This window comes from Dermochelys coriacea, chromosome 13 (genome assembly GCF_009764565.3).
Source record: "Dermochelys coriacea isolate rDerCor1 chromosome 13, rDerCor1.pri.v4, whole genome shotgun sequence".
In the NCBI taxonomy this organism is placed as follows: Eukaryota; Metazoa; Chordata; order Testudines; family Dermochelyidae; genus Dermochelys; species Dermochelys coriacea.
In genome coordinates this window covers 2413350-2431213 of record NC_050080.1, presented here as the reverse complement: position 1 = coordinate 2431213, position 17864 = coordinate 2413350, and the positions used below count along the sequence as shown (strand labels likewise).

Sequence of the window (17864 nt, the reverse complement as noted above, 5' to 3'; positions counted from 1 at the left end):
CACAAGTACTCCTTTTCTTCATGCTTGACTAGTAAGAGTACAGGAGAAGAATATATTACTGACCACCTAACTCGATGACTGTAACATGCTAGGGAGAATAGAGAGGCTACAAAAATAGAAAAACCAATAATAATGGGAGATTTCAGCTACCCCATGTTGACTGGGAACATATCACTCAGGATGGGATACAAAAATAAAATTGCTAGACACCATTCATGACTGCTTCTTGGAGCAGCTAGTCTTGGAATCTGCAAGGGGAGACACAGTTCTTGATTTAGTCCTAAATGGTGCATAGGATCTAGTCTAAGAGGTGCATATAGCTGAATCGCTTGGTAATAGCAACCATAATCTAATTAAATAGAACATCCTTGTAGGGAGGAAAATACCAAAGAAACCCACCACAGTAGCTTTTAACTTAAAAAAGAGGAACTACACAAAAATGAGGAGGCTAGTTACATGGAAATTAAAAGGAACTGTCACAAGAGTGAAATGCCTGCATGCTGCATGGAAACTTTTTAATGATACCATAATAGAGGCTCAAACTACATGTATACCCCCAAATAAAAAAGAAACAGTAAGAGGACCAAAAATGCCACTGGGACTAAACAACAGTAAAAGAGGTGGCTGGAGACAAAAAGACATCTTTTAAAAACTGGAAGTCAAACCCTACTGTGGAAAACAAAGGAACATAAACTTGGGCAGTCAAGTATAAAAGTATAATTGGGCAGTCCAAAAAAGAATTTGAAGAGCAACTAGCAAAAGACACACAAACTAACGGTTTCAGAGTAGCAGCCATGTTAGTCTGAATCTGCAAAAGAAAAGGAGGACTTGTGGCACCTTAAAGACTAACAAATTTATTTGAGCATAAGCTTTCGTGAGCTACAGCTCACTTCATTGGATGCATGTAGTGAAAAATACACAGAGAGCGTGAAACCATGTTACCATACACACTGTAATAAGAGTAATCAGGTAAGGTGAGCTATTACTGGTGGGAGAGGGGGAACACGGACCTTTTGTAGTGAGAATCAAGGTGGGCACTTCCAGCAATTGACAAGAACGTGTGAGGAACAGTGGGGGGAGGGAATAAACATGGGGAAATAGTTTTATTTTGTGTAATGACCCATCCACTCCCAGTCTTTATTCAAGCCTAAGTTAATTGTATCCAGTTTGCAAATTAATTTCAATTCAGCAGTCTCTCATTGGAGTCTGTTTTTGAAGGTTTTTTGTTGAAGAATTACCACTTTTCAGTCTGTAATCGAGTGACCAGAGAGATTTAAGTGTTCTCCGACTGGTTTTTGAATGTTATAATTCTTGACATCTGATTTGCGTCCATTTATTCTTTTACGTAGAGAGTGTCCAGTTTGGCCAATGTACATGTACAAACTAACAGCTACATTTTGTTTAAGCACCTCAGAAGCAGGAAGCCTGCCAAAATATCAGTGGAGCCACCAGACAATCGAGGTGCTAAAGGAGCACTCAAGGAAGCAAAGGCTTTTGCAGAGAAGCTAAATCAGTCCTTTGCATCAGTCTTCACTGCAGCAGATGTGAGGGAGATTCCCAAGTCACTCTTTTTAGGTGACAAATCTGAGGAACTGTCCTAGGTGGATGTGTCAATAGAGGAGGTTTTGGAACAAACTGATAAACAGTAATAAGTCTCTAGGCCCAGATGGTATTCACCTAAGAGTTCTGACGGAACTACTAATTGTGTTACTTTACCTATTGCTTAAAATCATCCTCTATACCAGATGACTGGTGGATAGCTAACGTAACGCCAATTTTTAAAATAGGCTCCTGCAGCAATCCTGGCAATTACAGGCCAGTAAGCCTAACTTAATACTAGGCAACCTGCTTAAAACTGTAGTAAAGAACAGAATTATCAGACACATAGATGAGCACAATATATTGGGGAAGAGTCAATATGGCTTTTGTTAAGGGAAATCTTGCTTCATCAGTCTATTAAAATTATTTGAGGATATCTATAAACATGGATGAGTAATCCCATAGATAGAGTATACTTGGACTTTCAGAAACCTTTGGCAAGGTCCCTCACCAAAGGCTCTTAAGGAAAGTAGGTAGTCATGGAATCAGAGGGAAGGTCCTCTCATGGATTAAAAATTGGTTAAAAGATAGGGAAAAAAGGGTAGGAATAAATGGTCAGTTTTCACAGTGGAGAGAGGTAAATAGCAGGATACCCCAAGGTTCTGTACTGGGACCAGTGCTGTTCAATGTATTCATAAATGATCTGGAAAAAGGAGTAAACATTGAGGTAGCAAATTTTGCAGACAATACAAAATTTCTCAGATAGTTAATTCCAAAGCTGACTGCAAAGAGTTACAAAGGGATCTCACTAAACTGGACGACGAGAACTGAGGAGGATAGACGAGTTACCTGAGGACTGGAAAAGGGCAAATACAGTACATAGCTTTAAAACAGGGAATAAGGACAACCAAGGGAATTATAGACAAGTCATCTTAACTTCAGCACCTGGAAAAATAATGGAGCGAACAGTCAAACAATTTGTAAGCATCTAGAAGAAAATAAAGTGATAAGTAACATTCAACATGGATTTGTCAAGAACAAATTGTGTCAAAGTAACTTTATATGCTTATTTGACAGGGTAACAAGCTTATGAATAGTAGGAAAGAAGTAGATGTGATATATTTTGACTTTAATAAGGCTTTTGATACTTTTCAGAATAGCAGCTGTGTTAGTCTGTATTCGCAAAAAGAAAAGGAGTACTTGTGGCACCTTAGAGACTAACAAATTTATTTTTGATACTGCCTCACATAAACAAACTGTCTCATAAACAAACTAGAGAAATATAGCCTAGATGAACCTAAAGGTGGGTGCACAACTGGTTGGAAAACCATACTCAGAGTATAGGTTTCAGAGTGGTAGCCATGTTAGTCTGTATCAGCAAAAATAATGAGGAGTCCTTGTGGCACTTTAGAGACTAACAAATTTATTTGGGCACAAGCTTTCGTGGGTTCATCAGATGCATGGAGTGAAAATACAGAAGCAGGTATAAATACATGAAAGGATGGGGGTTGCTTTACCAAGTGTGAGGGGCTGTCTGTAAGCAAAGACTGGCCTGTCTCCCAGGGTCTGTGAGAGTGAGGGATCATCCTTCAGGATAGGTTGTAGATCCTTGATGATGCGCTGGAGAGATTTTAGTTAGGGGCTGAAGGTGACGGCTAGTGGCGTTCTGTTATTTTCTTTGTTCGGCCTGTCTTGTAGTAGGTGACTTCTTGGTACCCATCTGGCTATGTCAGTCTGTTTCTTCACTTCACCAGGTGGGTATTGCAGTTTTAAGAACGCTTGATAGAGATCTTGTAGGTGTTTGTCTCTGTCTGAGGGTTCGGAGCAAATGCGGTTGTATCTTAGAGCTTGGCTGTAGTCAGTGGATCGTGTGATGTGGTCTGGATGAAAGCTGGAGGCATGTAGGTAAGTATAGTGGTCAGTAGGTTTCCGGTATAGGGTGGTGTTTATGTGACCTTCGCTTATTAGCACAGTAGTGTCTAGGAAGTGGACCTCTTGTGTAGACTGGTCCAGGCTGAAGTTGATGGTAGGGTGGAAATCGTTGACATTTTGGTGGAATTCCTCAAGGGCCTCCTTCCCATGGGTCCAGATGATGAAGATGTCATCAATGTAGTGCAAGCAGAGTAGTTGTGTAAGGGGACAAGAGCTGAGGAAGCGCTGTTCTAAGTCAGCCATAAAAATGTTGGCATACTGAGGGGCCATGAGGGTACCCATAGCAGTCCCGCTGACTTGAAGATATAAATTGTCCCCAAATCTGAAATAGTTGTGGGTGAAGACAAAGTCACAAAGTTCAGTTGCCAGGTTTGCCTTGATGGTATCGGGGATGCTATTCTCAGAGAATATCAATAGTTCTCAGTCAAGCTTGAAGGGCATATTGAGTGGGGTCCTGCAGGGATCTGTCCTGAGTCTGGTTCTACTCAATGTCTTCATAAATGATTTGGATAATGGAATAGAGAGTACACTTATGAAGTTTGCATATGATACCAAGCTGGGAGGGGTTGCAAGTGCTTTGGAGGATAGGATTAGAATTCAAAATGATTTTGACAAACTGGAGAAATTATCTGAATTAAATACGATGAAATTCAATAAGGACAAATAAAATACTATGTTTAGGAAGGAATAATCAGTTGCTAGGAAGTACTCCTAGGAAAGAGTACTGCAGAAAAGAATGCACTAGTTATAGTGGATCACAAATTAAATGAGTCAACAATGTCATACTGTTGCAAAAAAAATGAATGTCATTCTGGGATGTATTAGCAGATGTGTTGTAAGCAAGACATAAGTAGTAATTCTTCCTCTCTACTCAGCACTGATAAGGCCTCAACTAGAGTATTTTGTCCAGTTCTGGGCACCACACTTTGGGAAAGATGTAGACAAATTAGAGAAAGTCCAGAGGAGAGCAGCAAGAACAATTAAAGGTGTAGAAAACATGACCAATGAGGAAAGGTTGAAAGAATTGGCTTTGTTTAGTCTGGAGAGAGAAGACTGAGGGAGCACATGAGAACAGCTTTCAAGTACATAAAAGGTTGTTACAAGGAAGAGGGTGATAAACTGTTCTCCTTAACCACTGAGGACAGGACAAGAAATAATGGGCTTGCATTACAGCAAGAGAGATTTAGGTTCGATTTAGATGTTAGGAAAAACTTCCTAACTGTAAGGATAGTTAAGCACTGGAACAAATGACCTAGAGAGGTTGTGGAATCTCCATCACTGGAGCTTTTAAGAGCAGGTTAGACAAACACCTGTCAGGGATGGTCTAGATAATACTTAGTCCTGCCTCAGTGCAGAGGACTAAAATAGATGACCTATCGAGGTCCCTTCCAATCCTACATTTCTATGATTCTATGATTGAGCAACAAAATGGCAGATGAAATTCAATGTTGATAAATGCAAAGTACTGCACGTTGGAAAACATAATCCCAACTATACATACAAAATGATGGCATCCAAATTAGCTGTTACCACTCACAACAGAGATGTTGGAGACACTGTGGATAGTTCTTTGAAAACATCTGCTCAATGTGCAGTGGCCATCAAAATAGCTAATAGAATGTTAGGAACCATTAGGAAAGGGATAGATAAGAAGACAGAAAATGTCATAATGCCACAATATAAATCTATGGTACACCTACACCTTGAATACTGTGTGCAGATCTGGTCACCCCATCTCCAAAAAGGTGTATTAAAACTGGAAAAAATACAGAGAGGGACAACAAAAAATATTAGGGGTATGGAACAGCTTTCCATGTGAACAGAGATTGAAAAGACTGGGACTGTTGATCTTAGAGAAGAGACTGCGGAGGTGGGACATGAGAGGTCTATAAAATCATGACTGGTGTGGAGAGAGTGAATAAAGACGTGTTAGTTACCCCTTTACGTAACACAAGAACTAGGGGTCACCAAGTGAAATTAATAGGCAGCAGATTTAAAACAAACATAAAGTAGGACTTCTTCACATAACATACCGTCAACCTGTGCAACTTGTTGCCAGGGGATGTTGTGAAGGCCAAAAGGATAACTGGATTAAAAAGAATTAGGTACGTTCATGGAGGTTAAGGAAGTGGGGACTGGATGACAAGGGATGGGGTCACTAGATAAATTGTCCTGTTCTGATCATTCTCTGAAGCACCTGGCACTGACCACTGTTGGAAGATGGGACACTGGGCTAGGTCTGAAGCAGTATGGCCAGTCTTAGGTTCTTAACAGCACAGTCACTTTGCTCTGCACAGCAGGTCTGGTAGGAGGGGACAAGACAGTTTGTCTCACTCTGCAGATCAGGCCTATCAATAAGAGTGGGCTTTATGAGTAGTGAATGGGAGGCAATTATGCAAACTAACAGTTTAATTACAGCCATGAGGATAACAGCTAGTGATTATCCAAGTCTACAAATGTTAATTTGGGTTAATCAGCAACAAGAAACCTTATATTAAGCTTATATTTTGTGCCCACAACCTCAATTATCATTGGAAATAACCTGAATACAATAAATGAGAATATATTAAAAGATTGTGGTCACAAAAATTATACCAACAACTGAAATGAAGTAGTTTGTGGCTGACCTCAAAACACACAAATAAAGATAAATTTTGCGTTACTTCTCACGGTCACTCTGTGCTCTTGAAAGGACCTAGATCTTGGAGTCTCAGATAGACCCTGCGTGTGTTGCAGTTGTGTTTAGAGGGGGTGTGCGCAATTCTGGTCCCAGGCCACTTTACTACTTTTCCCACAAATGTGCAGCAGGGAAAATGAGAACTTAAACGTGGAGAGATGATACATTGTCTTGGCTCAGTGGCAGTTTGAAGCTAGAAACACTTGTTTTATCACATTGGAGAACTGGGATTCCAGGATTTCCAATGGTGTAAAGCAGGTTGTTTCTATCCTTGGCCTATCTTCCTAAGGTCTTGAAGGATTGGATCTTAAAATCATGTCATCCTGGATTTATAGAAAATTGCTTCATTTTTAGAGGTTTTTAAAATTTAACTTTACTGTCACTCCAAGGCCTGTCGCTAGTAACTAAGGCAACCTGGCTTTACACATAGACAGATGTGAAAAATAGTCCCAATAAAAACTTTTTAAACTACTTACAAAATCTAAGGTAACTATTGACTAAAATGTGGAATAACCAAAACCCATGATGGCATGTAGTGATGTAAAGGTTTTATTGCCTCTCCTTTGGAATGGCTTGTATAACTCACAGCATTCCCACTCATGAATACTGTCACCATCCCATTAAAACCCTTATATCACCACACACCATAAAATATTTGCTTTTTATAGCTTTACATAAAATAGCATCTTCAGCCTTTTTAAACACAATATGGAAAAGCACTGACTTATTCTTCTGAACTGGAATTGTGTGGGTTTTTGGCTGACTTTTTATATAATTAATATTATAGCTCCTTTCATCCAAGGAGCTCAAAGTGCTTTACAAAACTTTAAGCCTCACAATATGCCTGCATAAATATAAGGACCAGTTCACTCACCACTCAAATAGCAGCATTTAAGGTCCTGATTCTGAGATCCTTGGCCTCTTAGGATTAGGTCCAAGCAGCACAACACAACAGTTCAGGACAGGAAGTGAAATAGGATACAATTACCTATGTGAAACTGCCGGGAGAACTTAGTTATCTGAGTAGGAATTTGGTTAAGACTGGGGTTGACACTCTTATTCTTACAGCTGTTAAATGATGTTAAGTGGCTAGAACCCTGGTTTTGTCTTTTACCCAAAAGACAGTCCTTCGAATAGATCCATGACTAGGGCTCTTGGGTGTTAAGGTAACACAAATTAATAATAATAAATGCTGTAACAGTGCCACAGTATGGTGTTACTGACCTCCTGCGGAGTCTCCTGTTTTTAACTTTTTGTACAGCACCCACCATGCCAAATGGGTGCTTAATAAATAAATGATGAATCAGGGTGTGCAACAGATGCTTCCATAATCACCTTTTAGAGAATAGCAGCTGTTCAGAAAGGGAATGCTAACTGCTGTGTGTGAGAGTTGCCAACAACTATAAAAAGGGCAGCAACCTGGATCTTCTGTTAGCTGCCATGGTGCTACAAAAATAAGATTTCTTTCAGTTCCCAGCTGGAGGCGAGTGAGAAAACTTAAGAATAAAGCGACTAACACTTTCCTTCTCCTTTATGCTACAGGTTGCCAGGTCACAAGGGAGAGGCATTTTTCTGTTCCGAAAACTCAAGGATGTCATTGACTGGAGGAAGGTGAAATGTGTACTTTCTCTTCTCACGCCACCACATTTTTTTTTTTTTGGGAAGGTCCACCTAGAGCCACCCTACTGGGAGGTGGAGGACCATCCAGAGGAGCGTGGCGGGTCCCAGGCCAGTCCCCACAGGGGCAGAGAGGGAGTGCAACCAGTCTGTCCCCACCCCCAGCTCTGCTACAGTCTAGCCCCCAGCCGCATCCCCAGCTCCCGGCCCCATGTGTGTGTGGCCTCAGCCTTGGCCACGGCTCTGTTCCTGGCCCAGGGCCAAGGCTGGGAGCAGAGCACCTGTTCGTTGGTCCGGCTGCTGGCTCCCACCGCAGCCCGGCTGTGGCTCCACTCTGGCCCCAGACCCACCCCCAGCTGTGGCCCCAGCCTCCTTACCCCGTCCACGTACCCCAGCCATGGTCCCGCTCCCGGCCCCAGCTCAGAGGGACACAAACAGGGGTAAGGGGGGCACGACCCTCAAAAGTTTGGGGACTGCTGACTTAGAGCTTTGGTCTTCCAACTGTAATTTTATCTTCATACCTTTACTAATCACTTACTGTCCCCATCTACAGCTTTCACATGTAACACATATCACCATCCACCAGGATTAGAACAGATTTTCTCACTGTGCAACAAAACAAAAGGGGGGATGTTTTGTCATTGATCTGAAATCTAAAACTGGGACGGATTGACTGGAGAATCCTGTGAGTGCTTGTGATTTGATTTTTCTCCTCGTTCAGTCTTGTCCATGAATAAGAAATAACTTGTTTTATTTTGCAGGATGGGGTCCGTACAGATGATCAGAAAGATGAAACTCAAGTAGAGAATTATGTAGCTCAGTGTTATATTGAAAACCCATATTTAATAGGAGGTAAGATGCTTGTTTCAGTCTGTATCTGCCTGACATGTGGAGAGAGACACTCCCCCTATGATGTTCCTGTCACATAGGGAGAGAGATCCCCAGAACACCTCTCTGATGAAGGTTAAGACTTTATATGGTCAGTTCTTGCCTGAAATTAGCTACTTATGGATTTAAATGTAAATGCAGTCAGTGCTGCTGGTGCAGTAGTTCAGTGGTCCTGCCCCAAAAGATTTTGAGAATAGAGGTGATCCAATGAACAAAAATTAGACCTAATACAAGCCACACACATTAAAGATAAGCCCAGCCCCATATGGTAGCAGGTTCCTCTCTAAGAGCTTCTTTTCATACAGTCAGACACGAAAAGGTTTTAGCGCAAATCTTGTTTTGGTGCAAGTCTGTATGTGGCCACTTATTTGGATCAAGAGCATCCTATTGATTTAAATTGTCTTAATCCGAAATTCATGTCCACACACAGATTTGTACCAAAATAACAAAAGGTGTGACTTAAGACCAATCTAGTTATTTTGGTGCATGGCTGTGTGTAGATAAGTTCTAATTTGGGTTTTTGTAACACTAGGTATGACTAGCACAAACTTCACTATTATATTGCTATATATTTCTCTTTGATTCACAGGTCGAAAGTTTGACTTGAGAGTTTATGTTCTAGTGATGTCTGTAAGTGCAGAAGTCCATTTTATTTTTATTGCAGTGACTGGATTGGATTTTCTTGCTATTCACCCTCAGCTTCTCTCTCCCCTTTCTCTCAGTACATCCCACTGAAGGCCTGGTTATACCGGGACGGCTTTGCTCGCTTCTCCAACACACGCTTCACTCTGAGTAGCATAGATGATAATTGTATCCTGACCTGTCCTTGTGCGATACCGGGCAGTTGCTAAGGAATGGAATCTATCATTTTAGTATATTTTGGGAGGTGGGGAGTGAAGAAGGGATCCAGAAGAACAAGTTTCCTTATATCTTGTCTCCTGCCTTCTGGATACTTACAGAATACTCATCCTTTGCTATTGTTTCTCACTGGCTGTTCCGCTGTCATCTTGTTTCACTCTCACCCTCTGTCATTGGAATACTGGTGTCAGTGGATCTCCAGAAACGTCAGTCAGCTAGGACCAAACGTGGGAGATCAGTCCCACTTTAGTAGTACAGGTGCACTTATTGCAGCCTGCTTTTTCAATGGATTCATGGAGTTTAAGGCCAGAAGGGTCATCTAATCTGGCCTCCTGTAAATCATAGCTAGGGCTCCATGTCTGTCACAGAGGTCATGGATTCTGTGACTTTCCGCAACCTCTGTGACTTCTGCAGCAGCCAGTGTGGCTGACTCCAGGGCTGACCAAGCAGCTGACTCCAGGGCTAGCTGCTCTGGTGACCCCGGGGAAAGCCACACCGGCTGCTGCTGGAATGGCTCTGAAGCCAGCTATTTGGCCCAGGGGCCAGCCGCACCAGCCGCTGCTCAGGCAGCCGGCCCTGAGAACTGCCTGAGCAGTAGTCCTGGGGGCGGGAGCAGCCGCTGCTTGGCAGTCCCAGGTGCAGCTGGTGCTGCTGCCCCCCCAGTAGCGGCTGCCCCCCCAGTAGCGGCTCCCCGGGGTGCCTGCCCCCAGTAGTGACCCCCACCCCCAAGATTTAGTCCGGGGTATTTATAGTATAAGTCATAGAGAGGTCATGGGCTGTGAATTTTTATTTATTGCCCATGACCTGTCCATGACTTTTTTATTAAAAATACCCATGACTAAATCATAGCCTTAATTACAGCCCATTAAATGTCACCCAGTTACCCCAGTACTAAGCCCAATAACTTGTGTTTAACTAAAGCATAATTTGTATTTGGCTAAAATTAAGCGTATTCTTCCAGAAAGGCATCCAGTCTTAACTTGAAGACATCGAGAGAATCCACCACTTTCCTTAGTAAAGTATTTAGTAACTTGCTCATTCTTGCTTAGTCTGATCAAAAGGTAGGTTGCTTTAATGAGGCAATCCAGAGTGGGTGTACATCCAAGGTTCTTGGCACCGGTGCTCTGCATGGCAGTTGGGTTGCGTTCCCAGGAGAAGAGCTTCCATGTAAGTCCATCACAAGAGCCAATGAGGGCTAAAACTTGCTCTGGGCTTTACTAGTTGTTCCAGATTTCCACTTTTATCTGTATTTATTTTCTCTTAATTTTTCACTAAGATGTCTCCCTGCAGTGGTGGGTATAAGCTCCACAATTAGGGAAGGGAGGAGAGATTCATTGGCATAAGGAGCACAGGAGGCTGGTTTAGGACCCAAATTCAATTTCTCATTTTCTGTCTCCATGATCCTTACCTCCTTCTCGTGCCAGATGTGCATCTCACCAATGTAGCAGTGCAGAAGACTGCACCTGACTACGATCCAGAGAAGGTGAGTGAAAACTTACTGGCTACTTTAGCTGACCCAGCCTGTGTCCAAGCGCAAACACTATGCTGGGTAGTTCAGGGAATGCAAGCAAGTAGCTGTTCTGGCTTCATTGTTCCAGCTACTGTGCAATATATATGGCAGGTTTGTAGTCCCTGAGGATGTGCTGTATGGATGCTCTGCCTTGGCTGTCCTCTGATACCCCATGAATGTGTTCATTGATGGATGTTTCAGGAGATCCAGGAAGCAAGAGCTCTGCTCTAACTGTTCCATTACAACTGTGCACTACTTTGTGGGGTTGAGCATTCTGACTCCACAAGTAATTCATTTTTGGATAATGCTTGTCAGAGACCCAGACTTGTAGTGCTTAGCATTCACTGCTATTACCACATCTATAATATGAGCTTAGCATCTTCAGAGATCATCTGTGATTGCTACCCCCCTTTTCTGAGGGACCTGCAGTTGCAACAAAGAAAAAATCTTAAACAAATGAGATCAGCTTTAAATATTCTTTGTGAATCTGAGATAGTTAAAAGTTCACAAACAAAGGTTTGCATTGAACTTTCCATTTTATATGCTTTTCCTCTAAATCTCTAGCCTAATATTTCTTGGTCCTTTGAAAAGGGAAGTCCTAGATGTGTATCTTGTGAAACTATGATGGAAAGAGAAGGTGGGATGGGGATCACTATTAGGATATCACTCCCAGTTTTGAGGTTAAGTATTGGTTTTACTCCACTTTCCAAGCAGAGACTGCAGTTTCTCTCTAGACTAAGGTTAAATTACTCCTTTCCAAGATGCACTGAGGTGAGTAACATCTGATTCTGGATGTTTGGCTTCTTATTCAGAATTGTCCTTTGATGGTAGAGAATATTGAGTGATTATTTCAGGTAGGCAAGGAAATGCATGGTCACATATGTAGGAACAGCTTGTTATCGTTGTCTTTGTATGTGTTAGGGCTGTAAGTGGATGATTCAGCGGTTCCGACAGTACATGACTGCCAAGCATGGGGAAGAAGTGGTGGAGACTCTCTTTGCAGAAATGGACAACATTTTCATCAAGAGCCTACAGAGTGTTCAGAAAGTGATCATCAGCGACAAACACTGTTTTGAACTGTATGGATACGACATCCTGATAGACCAGGATCTCAAGCCGTAAGGATGTTAGTGAGCATACAGGTGGCATACAGTGAATGGAAGGCTGTCTAAACAGCTTAGCAATGGCCAGTGAAGGGAGGCTCACTGGAAACCCGCTGCTACTAACTCCTCCAGTAACTATGTATTACAGCAGTACACCCATGAACACTGAGATTCAGCCAAGCACCACTATTAGACTGATAGGACTAGATATTAAGTACACTTGCCATAACCTAAAAAGTAATCTATGTGAAGTGTTGGCTAAGAGGTAGCCTTCATTACAGAATTTTAGACTGTGGTGGGGTACTTCTCCTATTGAAGACTATGGGAAACAGACTCCACAGGAATCTAAGATTGTAACAAGAAATCATACATTCAAATTTGGTTCAACTTAGATTTTTATAAAAACAAACTTTCGCACAATGTGACTACTACAAACAATTCAGTTGTTTTTTAAATATACATCAATTAAAATGTGCCTTTAAACATATAAACCACCTTCTGCAGTGTTTGCAACCACAATATTGCAACATTGGGAACCTGAAAATAGAACCGATTTTCACTGCAAAAGTAAACAAAGAGCAGCAAAAGCAACAAAATTAGATTTAAGATTTTCAGTTTTAATCACATAAAGAGCTATTAGTAACATTGATAAGGAAATTTGTATAACATATGATTTAAGTTGACAGTGCCACTTTAAGTGTCCTCGCATTTCTTCCTCTTCCTCCCTCTAACAATGTGTGGTAGCCGGTGTTCCAGTTACAACCTTCAATGACTGGTCAGCATCAGTCTGATGTCTCTGCAGTGCCACTGGGGACAGCTTTATTTGAAGTGAGCTAATAAACGCTGCTTAACTGTGGTCTTGGGTAACAACCCAAATTTGTACAAGCTAGTCTGCTGTAGTCATAGCTTCAAACCAAACTACTGCTTCTGCAGTGACAATCTGCACAGAAAGAGCTTGTGTAACTTCTACTGATCAAGAAACAAATCAAGTTGAGGTGAACTGGACTGAACCACTGTGATGTAACTATAATACTATAGTTTGCTGCTGTCATATGAGCAATGTATTGGGTACTTCCAGATCCACGTAGTCATATTGCACAGTTTGTTAGGAAACTACTTCAAAGACACATTCGAATCCCTGCACTGAGGAAAGGGTTAAAACTTACCCTGTGATGTAATGGGGTAAGGTGGGGGAGAGTTTCATCTAGCCTTTAGTTTTACTTGTATGCTTTTTAGGGTGCTGGAGGGGCTCTCTCTTTATTACAGTTGAGCTCAGAATGTTCTTTGTGTACAGGATGATGTTTGGGGTTTGATTCCCTGTCACTTACTCCCTCCTGCCAGCTCTGCAGCCATGCAATGAGGGTTCTATAGACAGTCATTTGTTAGGTGGACAGATTGCTTAGCTGTCTGCTGTTCTCTCTACAGCTGGCTTCTGGAGGTTAATGCTTCTCCCTCACTCACTGCCAGTAGTCAGGAGGACTATGAGCTCAAATGTTGCCTTCTCAAGGACACATTGCATATTGTGGACATGGAGGGCAGGTGGGTGAAAAACGAGTTTACTGCTCTCCATGAATCTTACCAAAGCATGTGAAATGTATCTGAGCTAGTCCTCTAGCTTCTGTAGACAAAAGATCGGACTCAAGGCTGCAGGTTTGTCATGCTGGCATTTGCCTCTCCCACTTAGTGTCACTGCCCTGTGACATATCTAGAACCTTCCAGTGATCCACTGGTGGGTCAGGATCCACTGTTTGGAAAACAGGTTATATAAATTTCTATTTTACACATCAGGAAACTTAACCACTGAGAACACTGTCCCAGTGGCCTTTTCTGAGGGCCACAGATGAAGGTGGTGTGAGAGCTGGGTCTTGAACTGAATTCCTGGCTTCCAGTCTAATGCTCAGACCACGTGTCTCTCCTTTCATGCCTCATGTCTCCAGCCTCCTGTTCCAGGAACCTTGCCTTGCATCATTTTATGATTGACTGTGCAATTGTGCTAACCCAAGATATTAATAGTAAATAGCTACCCATTGGAGCTCTCAGCTGTTTGGTTTTCTCCCTGATCTGCACAGGTTTCCAGCCAATGTGCAGACAGTGAATCAGATAGCTACACAGCCATTGCACATGTACTTTAATACCTTGTATTTGATATTGCAGGCTGACTGGGAAGGGAAGCGTATTGGGGGCTTTGACCTGATGTGGAATGATGGTCCAGTCAGTAGAGCAGAAGGGAACGTGGATACACCAGTAAATGGAAGCTTCATGGCAAACACACATTTAGGTACTTCACTCATACGCAGATGGCAGGGCATCCCACTCAAGGTCCTTAACTGTTTGGACATCACCAAAAGTGCAAAACATATTTTTCCCTCAAGAGTAGAAGGACCAGCTGTGAATTATCACATAGTGCTAGTAGAGTGTAGTACCCATGTGAGGCTAAGTGTGAGGGGGTGAACATTTTCCAATTGTGGATGTAAATGATCAAACAATAGGAGTGTTAAAAGCTGATGTGGTGGCAGTAGTTAGATTTTTGGAACTCCTTACCGCGTGAGCCAGCACAGGTCTTCTTCACCTGCCAGTTCCTTTTAAAAACTAATTCCCAATTAGCCCAAAGTCCATAATAAAATTGTGACAGCTGTTTATTGTGCACCTTTCTAACGTTGGTTGCATATTCTTGTTTTAGTAGCCCATAATAATGTCCACTTCAAATCAGGCAGAAAGTGCCTATTGCAGGTTTTCACATAGCACTAAGTAGCTGAATATGCCTTCAGTATTTTCTCTGGTTGTAGCTTCATGCTAACTGATTGGAGCATGGCTTTGTCTGAAAGCAGGCGATTATCTCTACTCTTCACTCTTTGGAGGGACTAAGTCGTATGTCACTTTGTTAATGCTTTCATTTCAGGCTACAATAATGACAGGAAAAAACAACTGAAACAGCTCTTCAAACGTCTTCATACCCAGCAGAAAGCTTAATGCTGATCCAGAGCATCAGGCAAGAGAAGTCACTGAGGCCAGAGCTCTTTCACTCCCTCTTCCTCATATTGTGGAGCTGCAGTTCTCATTTGTCTCTGGACAGTTTTGCTGCCTCAGCATAGGACTGCTGGCCATTTCTTGGTTCCCTAAGATTTTCCCTGCATGGGAACCTTAGTTAACAAATGAATCCTGTTCATAAGCCAGAGCAACAATAGATGTGGGTTGCTTTTACCTTGGACATGATGCAATCAGGTATTTTGGTTATGTTCCGTTGTGGCTGACCAGTTCTTCAGTAAAGAATTAATCTGTTTTGTTCCACAGTGCAGGCTGTTGCAAGGCTGTCAACTGGCTACTGCATATGACTATAGATAGCCGTACACTCCACATTGCAGACAAAAAGCACTCCTATCTATCACTTTGACTCTGTATACATTGCAATGGGTATGAATAAAATATTCAATACCTCAGTGCTGTTAGAAATCCAGAAGAAGTGCTCCTTCACTGGTCCTCAATTTGAGGTTGACGACTTCAGTAGTTTTCCTTTGAAGTGTAAGCTATAAAAGAGGCTATACAGACTCTACTCAGTAAAATGGAAGCTTTTAAGAAGAGTGGGTATTTGAGCCTCATGCTGCTACTACTATAGAAACGTGTCAGATCGAAAGACCTGTTGCCATGATACGGTAACAATAACCTTACCGTTAGATTTTATGAAGGCACTGAGAGTGGCTCCACTATGCTGGTTACATGAAGAGGGCTGTTATAATGAAGGGGTTTAGTACCTTTGAGACAGGAAAAGTAACTTTACCACCCTTTTACAGAAGAGATGTAATTTTCTGGGAAGCTACAAGTGAGGCTATTCGCTAATGGGAATTATTTTTAACTTAGAAATGTGGAATTTAAGCGTTAAGCCTAGAGTGCATAGATTTGCATTTAGCAGTTGGAAGCTTGTGGCTATAGCTCTAAACCCTACACACTTGCTAGTTAAATACAGCCAACTTCTTAAAAGAGCAATCAAGCAAAGCTGACAGATTTATCAAAACAGCCTCTGTCTTTAAGGAGAGTGGAACAGGCCTATTCTGGTGCAAACCCACTCCTCCTGAGCTCCATATAAATGTTATACTTGTGCAAAACTGAACAGGGCAGTGGATAGTGGTGTGTATGTGTCTGCCTAGCTGGCTGGGAGACTGGCTGAGGAGCTAACAATTACAGTTCTGTTTAAAGTGTAAACGCCTGGTGCTCAAAGCTGTTTACCCAATACAGCAGGAGGCTGAGTGCTAGACAAAGATGAAGGGTCAGTTACAGTTCTCTAAAAAGAAAAGGAGTACTTGTGGCACCTTAGAGACTAACAAATTTATTAGAGCATAAGCTTTCGTGAGCTACAGCTCACTTCATCGGATGCATTTGGTGGAAAAAACAGAGGCTTCAACAAAAAGCTTCAAAAACAGACTCCAATGAGAGAGACTGCTGAATTGGAATTAATTTGCAAACTGGATTCAATTAACTTAGGCTTGAATAGAGACTGGGAATGGATGAGTCATTACACAAAGTAAAACTTTCCCCATGGTATTTCTCCCTCCCACCACCCCCCACTGTTCCTCTGATATTCTTGTTAACTGCTGGAATTAGCCTACCTTGCTTGTCACCATGAAAGGTTTTCCTCCTTCCCCCCCCACTGCTGGTGATGGCTTATCTTAAGTGATCACTCTCCTTACAGTGTATATGATAAACCCATTGTTTCATGTTCTCTGTGTGTGTGTATATAAATCTCCCCTCTGTTTTTCCACCAAATGCATCCGATGAAGTGAGCTGTAGCTCACGAAAGCTTATGCTCTATAAATTTGTTAGTCTCTAAGGTGCCACAAGTACTCCTTTTCTTTTTGCGAATACAGACTAACACGGCTGCTACTCTGAAACCTGTGATTACAGTTCTCTGTGCTGAGTGTACAAAATTTCCCCAAACAGATGCAGTTGTTTCACTGGCTTACTAGCTATGCCTACTCTCCAGCCCTTAAATTTAAACCAGTGTTTTAAACTAAAATTCCACACCCAAAACCCTAATTTTGGGTTTCACTAAAATTCACTAATTTAGGGCACACTTTCAAGCAATACAAACACTAACAGTGGAAAAAAGAGTGAAAATGATTCTTCTAGGCCCCAAACTCCCTTTGCTGTATTCAGAGTGAATCAAGTCAGTTTCAACAGGTTTCAGAGCAGCAGCCGTGTAGTGTGTATTCACAAAAGAAAAGGAGTACTTGTGGCACCTTAGAGACTAACAAATTTATTAGAGCATAAGCTTTCATGAGCTACAGCTCACGAAAGCTTATGCTCAAATAAATTTGTTAGTCTCTAAGGTGCCACAAGTACTCCTTTTCAAGTTTCAACCTTATCTCTGACTTTTTCAAAATTAAATAGCAATTACAAGACATAACACACCTACCACTGTCTGCACTATTGAAGCAGTGGAATATGAAGGAGAGCTGCTCAGGGTGGAATCACTAATTCTTTTCCTTTAGTTTTTGCATTAACTGAAAAGTTGTGTTTTGTAGAGGATATTAATATATGATTAATATTTACTAAAGTTTACCTGAGCTAGTGTGGGGAAGAAAATCTTCATTTCTAGAGAGAGGACAGCAGGCTTTTCTTGTCACTTATTGTTCCTCTTCCCCCGGCCCGTCCAAACATAAGCAGTCATATTTACCATTTCATTAGAGCAATTAGGAACAAAGGAATTACTAGACATGGGATTTATCTAGTCCACTATCCTGTTGCC

General features: G+C 41.9%; 1 protein-coding gene across 1 annotated transcript in view; it reads left to right on the top strand.

Moving 5' to 3' along the window:
* TTLL9 (tubulin tyrosine ligase like 9) overlaps positions 1-16445 on the top strand; it is a 32272-nt gene extending 15827 nt beyond the window's left edge. The window contains 10 exon segments of the mRNA XM_043495678.1: positions 7691-7759; positions 8527-8617; positions 9243-9283; positions 9376-9463; positions 10936-10994; positions 11943-12139; positions 13550-13663; positions 14279-14289; positions 14292-14402; positions 15024-16445. Of these exon segments, the coding sequence (XP_043351613.1) occupies positions 7691-7759; positions 8527-8617; positions 9243-9283; positions 9376-9463; positions 10936-10994; positions 11943-12139; positions 13550-13663; positions 14279-14289; positions 14292-14402; positions 15024-15094 (852 nt within the window). The 3' untranslated portion in view covers positions 15095-16445.
* The last annotated feature ends 1419 nt before the right edge of the window (positions 16446-17864 follow it).